We start from the raw sequence: 14,633 nt of genomic DNA, 5'->3' as shown, positions 1-14,633 counted from the left end.
GATTTTTCTTCTGGCGATCACATCCGCTTGCAGAGTTAGCGAGTTACAGGCCTTAGTCACCTATCCGCCTTACACTAAACTTCTGCATGACAGGGTAGTACTCCGCACTCACCCTAAGTTTTGCCTAAGGTAGTATCGGAGTTTCATATCAATCCATTATACTACCCACCTTCTTTCCCAGGCCCCATTCCAATCCAGGAGAGCAGGCTCTGCATACTCTCGACTGTAAACGTGCTCTAGCCTTCTACCTAGACCGTACAGCCGCCCACAAAAAGTCCACTCAATTGTTTGTCTCTTTTGATACCATCAAATTGGGTAAACCTGTGGGAAAGCAGACCCTTTCTTCCTGGTTAGCGGACTGTATTTCCTTTTGCTATCAGCAGGCAGGCATTCCGCTCCAAGACCGTGTCAAAGCACACTGTATCAGGGCCATGGCGACCTCAGTAGCGCACCTCCACTTGGTGCCACTTACTGACATTTGTAAAGCTGCTACCTGGAGCTCTCTCCATACCTTTGCAGACCATTATTGCTTAGACAAGGCTGGCAGACAAGATTCCATCTTCAGCCAGTCTGTCTTACGCAACTTATTTGCCAATTAATGTACCAACAGCCTTCCACCGACACATCAGGGTTCAGGATGCCCTTTTAACCAAATTTCAGCCCCTGTTGTTGTGCCTGTTGCACGTCTTTGGGTGCATTTGGTGCATTCCTCGGACATTCTCAACTCGATACTCACCCATATGTGAGGACTACCATCCTGCTTGTCCTGTGAGAAAGCAGAGTTGCTTATCTGTAACAGGTGTTCTCACAGGCAGCAGGATGTTAGTCCTCACGAAACCCGCCCGCCACCCCGTGGTGTTGGGTTCGTTACGTTTTCTTATTTTTCGCATGTACTTTTACTATAAGACGAGACTGAAGGGAGACCCTTGCTGGATGCAGGGTTGGTTCTATGCTGGGAATGCCCAGTAGGTGCCAGTCAAAGTTCTAGAAACTTTGACAAAAGTTTTCCGTGATTGGGCTCCATCCTGATGATGTCACCCACTTATGAGGACTAACATCCTGCTGTCCTGTGAGAACACCTGTTACAGGTAAGCAACTCTGCTTTCTCTTGTTAAAAAGTGCAGTGGAATACGGGAAACTTTGGAAGGACTCCTGTGAAACCTTACAGTTGGGTTAAGGACAGCAGGAGCTGCTCAAGAAAAATGGTCTTTTAGAGGGTAAAATCTGAAAACTTTCCAGACAAAATGACTGTTGTTTTTGCACAGGCATGTTGAATTTTGAATCAGATGTGCTTTTTGCTTTCAGTCATAGTATTCTTGTTGCTTAGGTTTGGGTGCTGTTCTGATTGTTTCAGTAGCTATTCAGAGCCGACATGATCTCCTAAGCCAGCCCCCAATATACAGACCCCTGCTTATAAACCTTGTATGCATCCAGCTCATTCGATGCTCCCGTGCGTACGCAGCAATCACTTATGAATGGGGTTTGGAGATCTCCCTCGGCTCTATAGGAACATCGGAGCGTGCTGCTATGTCTGAGGCTCGTGTCGCTGCTCCAGGGTGCAGAAAAAGATGTGTTACAGAGCTTCAGGGAAACAGGCAAGGCTGTCCTACCTGGTTCCATCAGCAGTGAAAGCCAAATCCCTCCTCTTTCAAAGAGCAGCTAAGGAAAAAAAATGTTTGCATTTCCAATTCAGGTACTTTTAGTCCCATTCGAAATACCGCAGTCAAGACGGAGACACACAGTCTGCTGTCTGCTGAGAACATGGGTGCTATTTTTATACAATCTGTGTTTAATAACCATGTTGAAAATGCTTACCTCTTCAGCAATGCCATAATCATTTTTGTCTATGTTTCATCAAAGGCTTTTAACTGTACCAGTACATTCTTGCCCTCTTGTTTTGACTCTTCAGTACCAGCATAGCAAAATCAAAAGAATAGCAGCAGACCTGTAATCCCAAGTATGCAGAAGTGTGAGGCTGTTGTACATGCACAGGCTTGGGTGGCTGTCTTCCCAAAAATATCAGAATCCGGACATTCCTTCTAGCTACAAAAAAAAAAAAAGAATTAGTAAATTTCCCAGATTCAAAAGGTTTATATTCCAAAACCATTTTTTGCTTAGCAGTCCAGAAGATGTAGTCCAGAGTAAACCTGCCCTGCTAGCCTTCAGGCTAAGGTGCCAGTGGTTTTGGCTTAAGGTTTCATTGAAATTGCTAAACCAGCAAAACTACTTTTTTTTTTTTCTTTTTTATGATTTAGTTGAAAGTTAAAAAGAACATAAATAGAAAAGAAAAAGGGGTGGGAACGAATCTTTATGATCTTATTTTGCTTCCTGACCAGATGTTAATGTTTTCAAACTATGAAAGTGCTCCCTACCGAGCTGAAGGGAGAGAAATCTGGGCCCTGCTGTTCAGGACCTCCTCAGAACCTCCCACCGTTGTCACGCCAGGACGGGTAAAGTCTGCAGGGAGCACAAACTACTGAAGACTGGACTCAGGAAAAAGGAGTTTTGACAAATGGAGTTAGGCCATCACCACATCTTCACACTTGTTAGTCTGTAAAACACAAAGTGAAAGGGCACAAAAGATTTAAAAAAAAAAAGACGTATATAACCCCAAAAGGAACAGTATGAGGAGCACGCTGGTACTCTGAAGAATGTGGTATTTTAAATCTCCTTGTTTGTAAGGCATCCCTCATGAATGCAAAATTTCAGGTCCAGGATTAGATGCTAGTCCACCACTAAAGTATTGGACTAGCATCTAATCCTGGCAATCCAAGGCAAGAGTCATATCTGGGGCTTGTTCTGCATTGCAGGGTCGGTTGCCTGTGAAGTGGATGGCTCCTGAGGCGCTTTTCGATCGAATATACACCCACCATAGTGACGTGTGAGTATGGTAATGGAGGGCTTTTCAGATGAGGGAAGTCATGTCTCTCTGGCATGTAATCTGCCGTTGGTTCACTGTATTGGAGAGGGAAGTTCTGTTTGGGTCCCCATACAAGTCTCTGGATAAAAAAAAGTCAGAGTCTGATGGTAGAATGAACCCAGCTGGTTTGGAGTGGGGGAAGTCTGTCTGTCCATCGCCAGTTAGAGATCATATGTTGTCCTGCAAATGTACCTTAAAGCACTTCCAGATACCCTGTTCATGTAGACTTTATTCCCTTCTTCACTCTGGTTTGTGAACTGGTCAGTTTCCAGAAGCTGGTTATGCTTTCAGCCTGTGGTGTTACATAAGGCAAACAGCAGTATCCTCTGGGGGCATGTTCTCTGTGTAGTTGCAGGAGCTGGGAGTCCCAGGGGTAGGCAACCTCCAATCCTTGTGGATACCAAGCCATGCAATTTCAGGAAATGAATATTCATGAAAGAGATTTGCATACAACTAAAGCGGTGTGAATGCAAATCTTATTTCATACATGTCCTGAAAACCCTAGCAAATTGGTGCCCACAAGTTCAGGAGGCTACCTGCCCCATAAGAGCTCTGTCTATGTGCTCAGTAGTTGAGCTTCAGAATCAAGAGTTTTTTGAGAAGCTATGGTGTTGGTTAGACCTGACTGACTCTCTCTGTGTTTGACATAGCTGGTCTTTCGGAGTTCTGCTGTGGGAGATTTTTACCCTAGGCGGCTCTCCTTACCCTGGAGTACCTGTGGAGGAGCTCTTCAAGCTGCTGAAGGAGGGGCATAGAATGGACAAACCCAGCAACTGTACCAATGAATTGTAAGTTAACGTGTAAGATTTCAAGGCCATCCAGGCAACAGATCGGGCTCTCGGAGAATTACTGAGTCGGGGCAAAGTTTTATGCACTGTTTTACCATAGAGTCACAGTCCATGATCACTACATATATATATGGTGGACAGCTGCTGCCCACTTGATCATGAATAAAACGTTACTCGGTGGGTATTGTTATCACTAGCCAGCAGGTTGAGTACAAACCATTTTGGCTACTATAATAAAAATCCATTAGGAAATCTGGGAAAAATGGAAGACCATTGTAATTTTCTTGTATAGTAACTACAGTGCTCCATTTTGTAAAAGTACTAGGACAAGTTTAGTTTGGTATCAGGATTAGAATCCAAATCTCATTTCTGCATTACATGTTGCACAAGGATTGTAGTAGAATTCAGTTTTGCCAAGAGAGGAGAACCCTCTCTGTTGCATTTTGTTTACAGCCCAAGTCATAAAAAGCAAGAACATCTGAGACTTACTGGATTTTTGACACCCCCTCTTTTATCGGATCAGCATTTTTGGACAGTCTACCTTGTTGAGCGGTAGCTCTCATTGCTCTATGATTTCTGACCAAAATATTTCTTCCTTGTCTCTTCCCTAGGTACATGATGATGAGAGATTGTTGGCATGCCGTTCCCTCTCAAAGACCCACCTTCAAGCACCTAGTGGAAGACTTGGACAGAATCGTTGCCATGACTTCCAATCAGGTAATGCTTTTGTTAGCCAGCGAAGACCTAATATTCTGCACCAAAGCAGAAATTTTGATGGAATTGTTTGTTATGCTATTTACCCCTCTATTCCTCAAATATTAACCCCCCTTGCTATTTGACTGTATTCCTCCTCCATCTGTTGCACCTATTCCTTGGCACGCTCTTTAATCCAAAGGTATGGTTGAAATTTAGTGGTGTGCCTGTTTAAGATCGCACCCCTGTTTTACAAGATTCCTTCCCTGGCAGTCATCCTGTCCCTCGGTATAGCAGAAAAGGCATATGTCTAAACTTTGGTGTACGTGGAACCCTGACAGTGGGTGTGGCTGAAGAGATGGGACTTTCAAAAAGCTCAAATAAGAAGCTTCATCTTTGTCTTCCAGGGGGTAGGCAACTCTGGTGCAGGAGTGCCACAAACAGATCCAGTTTTCAGGGCATCCACAATGAATATGCAGGAGGCAGTGCATGCAGATATACCGCATGCATGTTCTCTGTGGATATCTGAAAACCCAGGCCTGTTTGTGGCCCTCCAGGGTTGGAGTTGCCTACCCCTGTTTTATTCATTCAAACTGTGTGGACTAAATGATTTAAAAAGGAAGAATGAGTGGTGGTGCTTTTTAGAAGAGGGGCTGGCTTTGAGGTAACCTCCTTCTGTGAGTGGTGTTGTCATCTCCTGCTGTTGACTAACCATGGGTAGAGACACACAAAACCTGACATGCCAAGAAACCCAAGTGGAAGACATGACTGACATAGAATTAGAGAGCAGTATTAAAATTCTGATGAGACTTGCCGCTCACTGGGCCCAGTGTTACTGTGATGCACCTTTACTGGTTGGCAGAGTTGGGAAATAAATGCATCAGGGTTATAGGTAAGAAATCAGCTTAGGATAACTGCTTAATCTATAGAAATGCACATTTATTTCCTCTGCTACTTGGGATCTAGCTGTAAAGCTAGCATTTTGGTGTTAACCTTTTAAGAGCTGTGTGAGTTGGGAAGGGTTCAGAATTCAGTTGCTCTGTGTAACAATTCAGTCAGTCATACTCTTCAAATGTTTTGTAGCATTTTAAGGCCTGGCCAGGTTCAGAAGAATGACCACTCTTCTCTTCTGTTTTGGTAGGAGTACCTGGACCTGTCCGTGCCCTTGGATCAGTATTCTCCCAGTTTTCCAGATACCCGTAACTCCACCTGTTCCTCAGGCGAGGACTCTGTGTTCTCCCACGACCCTCTTCCAGATGAGCCCTGTCTTCCCAAGCATCCACACCAACATGCCAATGGCAGACTGAAAAAACGCTGATGTGAAAACTTCCAGAACTGCGTGACCTCATTTCTCTAGCATTTTTGAGCGCCTTGTTTTTTTAATGTTCTTTTAAAAAAAAAACAAAAACTTCTTTTAGGAATAAATGATCCATCCATTAAACCATCAAGTCATGTTCGTAACTCTTACATCAAGGAGAAGATGGTGGCCAATATAGCATCTCACCAGTTTAGGATACCATGCCAGCTTCTCTGGTCTTATTGCATTCCAAATTGGATTGAGGGAGGGTTTTGATGGGATCTTTGCTTGAATATTTTGTGTGGAGCAGCAGCACCTGTTTTTTTTTGTTTTTTTTTGTTGTTTTTGTGTTTTTTTTAGCCAATGTCCTCATTAAAGGAAAATGACACTGACGAGGAAGTTCATGGCCCTTTGAGAGTGTGAGGGTTTGACTCCCTGGGATTCTGTAAAGAGACTGTGTGCAGTCCTTCCTCTGGGATACTGAGACTTTGTCTTGTTTGCAAGGGGGCAGAAGACTGAAAACCTTTAGTAGTACTGAGGTTGCAAAGGATGGGTCAATCTGCTACAGCATAATAAGCTAATACCAGAATGATATTCACATAATGGTGGCACCTTGACCATCTGGAGAAATGAGTTGTTAAGAAGATATCGTAAATGCCTTGAACTTCTGTATAGGTACAGCATGAGAAGACCCTGCTCCATGGGGCTGATTGACAAGCCCCCCCCCCCGAGTGGGGGGTTTGGTTTTGTTTGTTTAATAATCCCAGTACTAACTTGCTTTGCTCACCAGATACACAGTAGTATGTGTCGTGGCCTGACTCAAAAATGTAATGTTTCTGCTACACACTGATCCTAGAGCAGGCAGCCAAATACAAAACACAGTGCTAAAATCCTTCTCGTGTACATAGGTAGAAAAATGTATAAATATGAATTATATATTTACAGTACATGTCATTTTTTTATATATATATGTAAAAAGGTTGTTGCCAGAGAGATACCAGTTTGGTAGAAAGGTACTAGGATCTGGTAAAGATGTTGGTTGCTATAAAGAAATACAAAAACATTTTCATATATTCTGCTACTTTTTGCTGTTTTTATTTTTTTTAAATTATGTTCGAAATGACCACCTTTCAGTGCAAGTCCCGAAAGTGAGTCAGAGAGATCACTTTTGCTGCTTTGGCTCTCTGTAGGCTGTGGAATCAAATGTTGGTATCTTTCAGATTCATGACCATTGCGGCATGCCATCATTCCCCATTACCCCTTACTGCACACACATGGCTATCTCTGACCCCCCTGCCCTCAGCTCTCATGCTGCTCGTGATGTTAGGGAGGAGGGGGGTGTTTGTGGTGATACTAAGCCACAGCTTGTGTAGTTGATGAATCACCATATTGGTGCATTAGTATTAAGGCAAGTTCTGGTCATTTCAGATGTGGCCATGGAAATAGGGATCCATAAAAACTGCCAGCATAAACCATCTTCTGCAGCCTAGGAAGAGGAGAAAGTATAAATCAAGTCCAGAATATCCCTAATGAAAATGCATGAGAGATATTTGTATACAAACGAGGCAGTATGTGGAAATATTTCATGTATATTCGTTAGGGATGTACTGAAAACCAGACCTGTTTCTAGGAAAGCATCTGAATGGCGATGTAGAGGGAATTCTGCAGGCAGGTTTTTCTGTTCACAGCATTAAATGTTCAGTGCATTTCTTTCAATTGCTTAGGGCAGGGGTAGCCAACTCCAGATCTTCAAGAGCCACAAACAGGTCTGTTTGTCCGGACATCCACAATGAATATACATGAGATAGATCTGCGTGCACTGCTCTTCCATTGTATGTAAATATATCATGCATATTCAGTATAGATATCCTGAAAAGCCGGTCTGATTGTGGCCTAGGGAATACTGGGGAAGATTTCCTCACTGCAGGCAGCAGCTGACTATTGAGCAGCTGAGCTCTTGCCCGTACCTTCGTAAGTATTTGCACCCTGGTGACGATATCACCAGTGACATCATGTGAAATGAATCCAGTTGGCTTAGCTTTTGCCGTATGGTGCCTCACTGCTTCTGACCTCGGTGCCAGAATCTCAGTCTTGTCTAGCATATCGAATTGTGAAAAGTTTGTGTTTCACAGCTAACCTCTAAGCAGTGCTACCAGCTCAGGTCTTCAGGAAACCACCTTGTGTGTTTTCAGGCTCTTTTGCTGAATTTTATTTCTCTGATCATCTCATTTTTTTTTTTATCTTTTGTTTTTCATGTTTTCAGACTTTTCTGAATAAAAGATCATTTTTATTATGGTGATGCATGCTGCCCATTTTTTAAAAAATATTTCCTTTCTTAAATCCACTCTTCGGATGGCCCTGCTGTCTTCATGCTTTATGTGGTTCCATGTGACAGCTGCACGATGGCCCTGATGAAGAATCCCTCTGTGCTGTATGCATGTTTTAGATGTCAGTGTTTCTCAACCAGAAAGGCCGTCAGGTCTGATCTGGTGTGCCACGGAAAAATCAGCACTGCCTGAATCTTGGGTCTAGAGCAGCACCTGGGCTCTTCTCTCAGCAACAAAAGACCCCAGTGGCGCTGCTCCTTTCTGAGAACATGCGTAATCGGGCATGGGCCCTGGAGTGTGATACAGGGCACAGAGAGCGGGGACCTGCTGTATGCAGCGCACACCCTGTGTTTCTCTCCCCCCCCCCCCCCGAGTTTCCTTCTAGCCTCTCTTATCCCCAGGCTGAGTGAGACAGGGGAGATCATGTCCTGAGCATTGGATGGGACTCGCTCTGAGTATTGGGAGCAGCAGCAGCAATAGTGGAGTTGCCAGCTGCCCGCATTAAACTGACTGCTCCCTTCTGCTGCACTTGTACTGGATACAGCGGGAACTGGCTCCTTGGGATGAGTTCATGTGTGTCTTCTCCCCCTCTCTCCCTTTGGTGGGGCTTTCAGAGATTCCCTACTTCTGACCATGAGTCCTCTCCATATCCATATTGCCAGTCCCATGAACTGGCAATAGGAATGGTGCCACGCAACATTTTTTGTTAATGTAGATGTGCCTTGGGCTTGAAAAGGTTGGAAAACGCTGTTCTATGTACCAGCGCGACATCTACATGGGACTATAATCTGCTCTTCAGCTGTCCATGCTGTATTCTTATTTTACATGTGTCAGTTTAATAATAAACTGCGACTACAATCATCTGCGACAGTACCCGCCCTGCCAATTGACTTCAATTTATAAAGTTGGGAGTGGCCAGGTAGAAAGAAATCTAAAACAAAACACCCCTATAAATTCTAATCTTACAAATAATTAAAAGTAAAATTTGTAGAGATGATCTTAACAATCTGCCAAAATAGGTTAAAAAATATATATTTTTGTGAGTGTTGCTGTTTAAAAACATCCACGGGTGACCTTGCAGTATATTATGGCTACTCCTTGCCGAGTTTCAGAAAGCAGTTGAGATAAAAGATCAGGGTGGGGTTGGAATCTGCATTGGGAAAAAAAAGGCTTGGTAATGTTTGTTTACAAAATGGTTTTGTGAGCAGTTGGAGAAGGGTTTAACAGAGTCCAGGATACATCCAGTTCTTTGAAGGTCATCGGCACAGAGGAATGCACAGGTGTTTTTGGCTCAAGGGAGCCAGGGAGGAGTCATTTGTAACCCCAAATAGGCATGAGAGAGAGGATTTCCAAAATTGAATCTGTTGTTTTCTACACAATCTATGGTTGCTACTTTTATATTTTGAACAGTGGCACCTTGGCATCGGGAAGAGAATTTCCATTTTAAACAACCTACCATTCTTGTCCTTCCAGGGTTATTCTGGTTTCTAATGCGGTTTTGGCTCTGTTTGTTGAAAAAAAAAATAAAAAGGGTAGTTTGACTCCCTGAAATATCAGCTCAGCTCTTTCTTATTCCTAAGTCTTGTTTTGTTTTGTTTTTTTTGCTTTAATATGAGTGTATATATGATTTTTTTAATGTTATATTTTTATTAATGTGCACCCTTTAGAATTCTCTTCTCAAATATCCTTTTTTAAATTATTTTCTTAGCCATTTATTAGTGGACTGGCAGTTTCTTCTTGCTCCACTCAATTGGAATTGGTCTGTACTGAAGACTTATGGAGCCGTAGCCCAATATCTGTCTAGGAAGTTTCCCCTATATTGTATATTATACCCCTTAGTCCAATCATTGCAGCAATGGTTTTCGGCTAAGGGCTATGCACAAAAACTTTCTGAAACCCTGCAATCCATGACCCTAAATCCAGCCACCAGGTCTCGTCACTGCACAATGATTGGGAATCCCAAGCCTGGGAATTGAACCCAGATCTTCTGTATAGCAGTTGTGCATGGTTGCCAACATCAGGGAATATTTACAGATGTGAAGAATGACTTGCATGGAGTTTTGAGAGAGAAAAGTCCAGCAACACCTTCATTTTGTTTTTTGAGCTGGTAGTTTCCTCCTGCATTTTGGTGTATCCAGCTCAGTCAGAAGCAGGACTGTGATTAGCAACCTGAGCATTCCTTTGCCACTAGCTGGGGATTTTGTTCTCCCCTAATTTATATAGTTTTCCCCCCACCCCCAACGTACCTGGTCTGGTCATGGCAGTAACGGTTCTTGACCAGAGGCCATACACCAGGGCCTCTTCTGGGCCCCAATTAATCACGGGTGCTGAATCCAGCCATTAAATGTCACCCTTAAAAAAACGACCATGCCCAGAGCTGTGAGCATTACTTCCATGGCAGCCCCACTACCCATCGGGGGGCGAGTGGAAGATCCGACTTGAGGATTGCACCAGGGTCGGCACATGCCACAGGGCTGACTCTAGCCACAATCCTAATTTCCTTTAAAGATGGGAGGAGCTCACTTTACCCTGTCCTCACAGATCAGGAAGAATAAGATGGCTTTTTTGACTGCTAAATCATAGTTAGCATTTGCGGTTTTAAAAGCACTGCCCCCTTCAGTTACCCAGCCTGCATTTCAGCAATCACTGCTCCCCCCTTTTCAAACCATAGGGACATGTTACCAGACCTTCCTGTTTCAATGAGGCTGGGTTCTTTCAGTTATAGAAAATATCTGAATAAATAAAACAGACCAACAACTACAAGAGCAGCTAAAATATCTGCTATCATAAAAAGTCACAGCGGAGAGGAGACACTGCTGAGAAAAGGGACCTGGGTAGCAGAGGCACTAAGGAATATAATAGATTTTTTTTTTCCTTTTTTTATTTTTTTTTACATAAAAGACTAAAGTTTTGATAAAGCTAAACAAAGTCAAACAAGGGTAGAGTTATTTGATGAGCCTGTAAACTTGATTTAATAAGGGCTTTTCCTATAAATACAAGACCTATAAATTTCATATGTATGTATTTGTATATTGAATTTTAACTTGAATATGAAGTGTACATGTAAAGCAAAAAAATTCTTTAAACATCTTTTGCAAAAAAAAAAAGTTTTGTAGAAATGGAAATAGCATCTTTGTCTCATCTTTAAAATGTATGGTGATTAAATAACTTGTGGAATGTGGAAGGTGCTTTCCAAATGGCAAGCTTTTCTGAGAGGTGTGAGAAGCGAGTTGGCGCATTCACGGTTTCATTTCAGAATGAAAAAAATGTTTGCTTTAGGCTATTAAACGGAATGAAATCCTCTCTCTCTCATTGTCTCTTTTTAAAGAGGCAACAGGTTTTCCTTCATGAATTTTTCTTTTGCACAATCCTACAGTGCTTTGCCAGTCGTCTTCACCAGTACCCAGTATGTTTGATGTATCCATCAGTTCTTTCTTGCTGCAAATCTAACTTGAAAGAGGTTTATGTTTCCTAAAAATAAATAAATAAAAATATTGATTTTGGGAGGGCCAAAGAGCAAGCTATTAATGAAGTTAATGTTTAGATGATGATGTGCAGATTTCAGTGATATATATATATATACCATATATTTTATTTTTTTTTTACTTTGGAATCCAGTCAATTTATCTGAAACCTTTTAAGATTTATATCTACAGTGTCCTTGCCAATCCAAGAGCATCCCTAACCTCTGAACATTACAAACTGTTTATTTCAAAGTGAAAGACTGGGTTTTAATAGAGTTGAGAACAATGTTGTAGGAAGAATGGACAAAATTGATTCATAATTGCTGTGTATTTAAAGATTTATGCCATTTTTGTTGGATATAATTTGCTTTCCCACACAGCGGTAACATCATATTTTCCAGTTTGAAAATGATGATAAAAGCGTGCATGAGCTCACTCCCTCCCTGCTCAAACAAAGCCAATTCTGGCCTGTACTGGGCACATTGTTGAGCTTTGCTGCTCAGCCTGTGATTAAAATATCTTATGAAATGGAAATTTAGAGGGGGAAATGTACCTATAATCAACACCATGATTGTGCGATGCTGCGGCTGAGCTAGCAGAAAGTGCTGATCTGTTTAAGTTAAGTTTTAGCATCTCTACTTTGTGTAGCCTGCTGAGGTTCCTGGTTTCCTAAAACTATTTTGCCTTTAACATGCAGTGTGGTAGAATCAATCCATTTCAATAATAGGAAGGGTTGAAGCCTTGAGGATTGACTGCTACGGCTCACAAGTCTGTTACCATGGGTCCAATATACGTGCACTGTTTTGTTTTTTTGTATTCAACATGACGTGCTTAAAATGCAGATACTACACCCTGACAAGCCTGGAAACTTTTCATATATGGCCTGTTACAATTTTTTTTTTTTTATGACTCTCAGTGTCTGCCCCTTCAAAATGACAATCTCAAGAAAATGGGGATAAGTATTGAAAACTCAAGAACAGAATCTATACTTGAACAGTTTTTTTGGGGGGGAGGGGCTTTTTGCCTTTGTACAGAAACTTGTAATGTATCTTATGTAACTTTGGGATTCTTGTAATAATTAAAGATTTTAACCAAGAACGTTGCAGCTGATTTAGTTTGCTGACTGGTGATTTGCCCATTTGGGGTTGGGTCACTTTTTTTTTTTTTCTTTCTAAATTCTTTTCAACAGAAAGAGGATGTTGTCAACTACAGGATGGAAAGGAAGGGTTGTGTCTGGAGTCCTATCTCAACAGCATGACAAACTTCTCCTAGGTAAAGGTACCTGGAGCAAACTGGTTATATGCAGGTTACATAAGAACATGCCATACTGGGTCAGACCAAGGGTCCATCAAGCCCAGCATCCTGTTTCCAACAGTGGCCAATCCAGGCCATAAGAACCTGGCAAGTACCCAAAAACTAAGTCTATTCCATGTTACTGTTGTTAGTAATAGCAGTGACTATTTTCTAAGTCAACTTAATTAATAGCAGGTAATGGACTTCTCCAAGAACTTATCCAATCCTTTTTTAAACACAGCTACACTAACTGCACTAACCACATCCTCTGGCAACAAATTCCAGAGTTTAATTGTGCGTTGAGTGAAAAAGAACTTTCTCCGATTAGTTTTAAATGTGCCCCATGCTAACTTCATGGAGTGCCCCCTAGTCTTTCTATTATCCGAAAGAGTAAATAACCGATTCACATCTACCTGTTCTAGACCTCTCATGATTTTAAACACCTCTATCATATCCCCCCTCAGCCGTCTCTTCTCCAAGCTGAACAGCCCTAAACTCTTTAGTCTTTCCTCACAGGGGAGCTGCTCCATCCCCTTTATCATTTAGGTTGTGACACCTTTAACTGGACCAGAGGGGAGACTGTGCTGCTGCCGCCAGATTCAGGCACTGCATGCAGAATTCACTGTGGGAAGGGGCCCTGTGTGGCCTTGAGGGTTTCTCAGATCCTGGCAACTTCATTGGCATAACCGTTCTCCACGTGTTGCCAAAGTAATATTCAGAATGCTTAAAAGGGTAAGAAAAGAGGAAACCAATTACAAACTGGTAGTAAGTAAAGGTGTACTGGCTGTGGAAGGTATAGCATCACGGACTTGCCTCGGGTTGTGGTGCTGGTCTGCATTGTTGCCTGGTCAGCTTTCATTTCTGGCCCGATGGCAGGATACTACAAACGTTTTGCTGCCCTAGCTGCCGTTTCTCCTCTTCCTCCAAGGACGATAAAGAGCAGGCACATCAGTAGCCTTGACCCATGGGGCCCATGTCCCCGAGGGTCTTCCTCTGTGCCCTTGGTATCCGTGTCTTCTGCCGCTGGCATTTTTCTACAGCTGGAGGTTGAGGAAGGAGGCCCCTCGGCACTGCCCACATTTCCCCAGCAGCTGAAGAAGAGGGAGAGGTCCAAGTTGTGTGTATGTGCGGGTGTGTGAGAGAGAGAGAGGTTAAAGTTTGTGCTCCCTCCTCCAATCTACGATAATCTCAGGGTGACTGGAAATTTAAAGTTCCCAGGCATGGAAACCGGGACATTTTTTTTAAAATCCTTATTAGTTTCAATTAGTGGATATTATTTGATGTGTCTGCTGTTTTGAAATATTTTATTAGTGTTTGGTAATTTTTGTAAGCATTTTTGTATGCTTTTTAAATTATTGGATGATCTATTCATCAGCTGATTTGACATAATTATTCTTTTTATTGGTATAGTTAATATTTCTTGATTGTATTTGATGTTTAACAAGGAATGGTGATTTTTTTCCAATGTTGCACTGTATACAGAGTCTGGCTTGTTCCAATTTCCAGTTCAGTTTTTGTCTACATGTTTGTATTTTTACTTTATGGTCTCTTTATTCTATACTTGGTGAGGATCTGTCTATGTTCTGCCTGTGTGACTGAGGTGAGGTTTTCTGCTAGCACCTAGTTTCTGTGTATGGATCTATAGCAGCCTGGCTTGTTCTGATTTCCTAATAGGAGGGGTATTGCTTTTCAGGGCCTTCTGTAATATTTGTAATGTTGCCTTTTTAAAGATGGGGTTGTTCCTGTTTGAGTTTGACAGTTAGTGTGTTATGGTATGGTGGGTTTGCTATAGGTTTTGAGTACATCTTTTTGCAGGGTTTTGAATTTACACAATGTTACTGAGGTGTGCTG

General features: G+C 42.3%; 1 protein-coding gene across 7 annotated transcripts in view; it reads left to right on the top strand.

Moving 5' to 3' along the window:
• Positions 1–12,587, top strand: part of FGFR1 (fibroblast growth factor receptor 1) — a 134,816-nt gene extending 122,229 nt beyond the window's left edge. For all 7 annotated transcript variants that reach the window (XM_029603940.1, XM_029603944.1, XM_029603939.1 and 4 more), the window contains 4 exons: positions 2,811–2,881; positions 3,571–3,708; positions 4,320–4,425; positions 5,543–12,587. In XM_029603940.1, coding sequence (XP_029459800.1) covers positions 2,811–2,881; positions 3,571–3,708; positions 4,320–4,425; positions 5,543–5,719 — 492 coding nt within the window. In that variant the 3' untranslated portion in view covers positions 5,720–12,587. The remainder of the gene's footprint in view (positions 1–2,810; positions 2,882–3,570; positions 3,709–4,319; positions 4,426–5,542) is intronic.
• Positions 12,588–14,633: the final 2,046 nt, after the last annotated feature.

The sequence above is a fragment of the Rhinatrema bivittatum genome, chromosome 5 (assembly GCF_901001135.1).
Source record: "Rhinatrema bivittatum chromosome 5, aRhiBiv1.1, whole genome shotgun sequence".
Classification (NCBI taxonomy): Eukaryota; Metazoa; Chordata; class Amphibia; order Gymnophiona; family Rhinatrematidae; genus Rhinatrema; species Rhinatrema bivittatum.
Note: the sequence above shows the minus strand (reverse complement) of the source record. Positions and strands in the feature narration are given on the sequence as shown.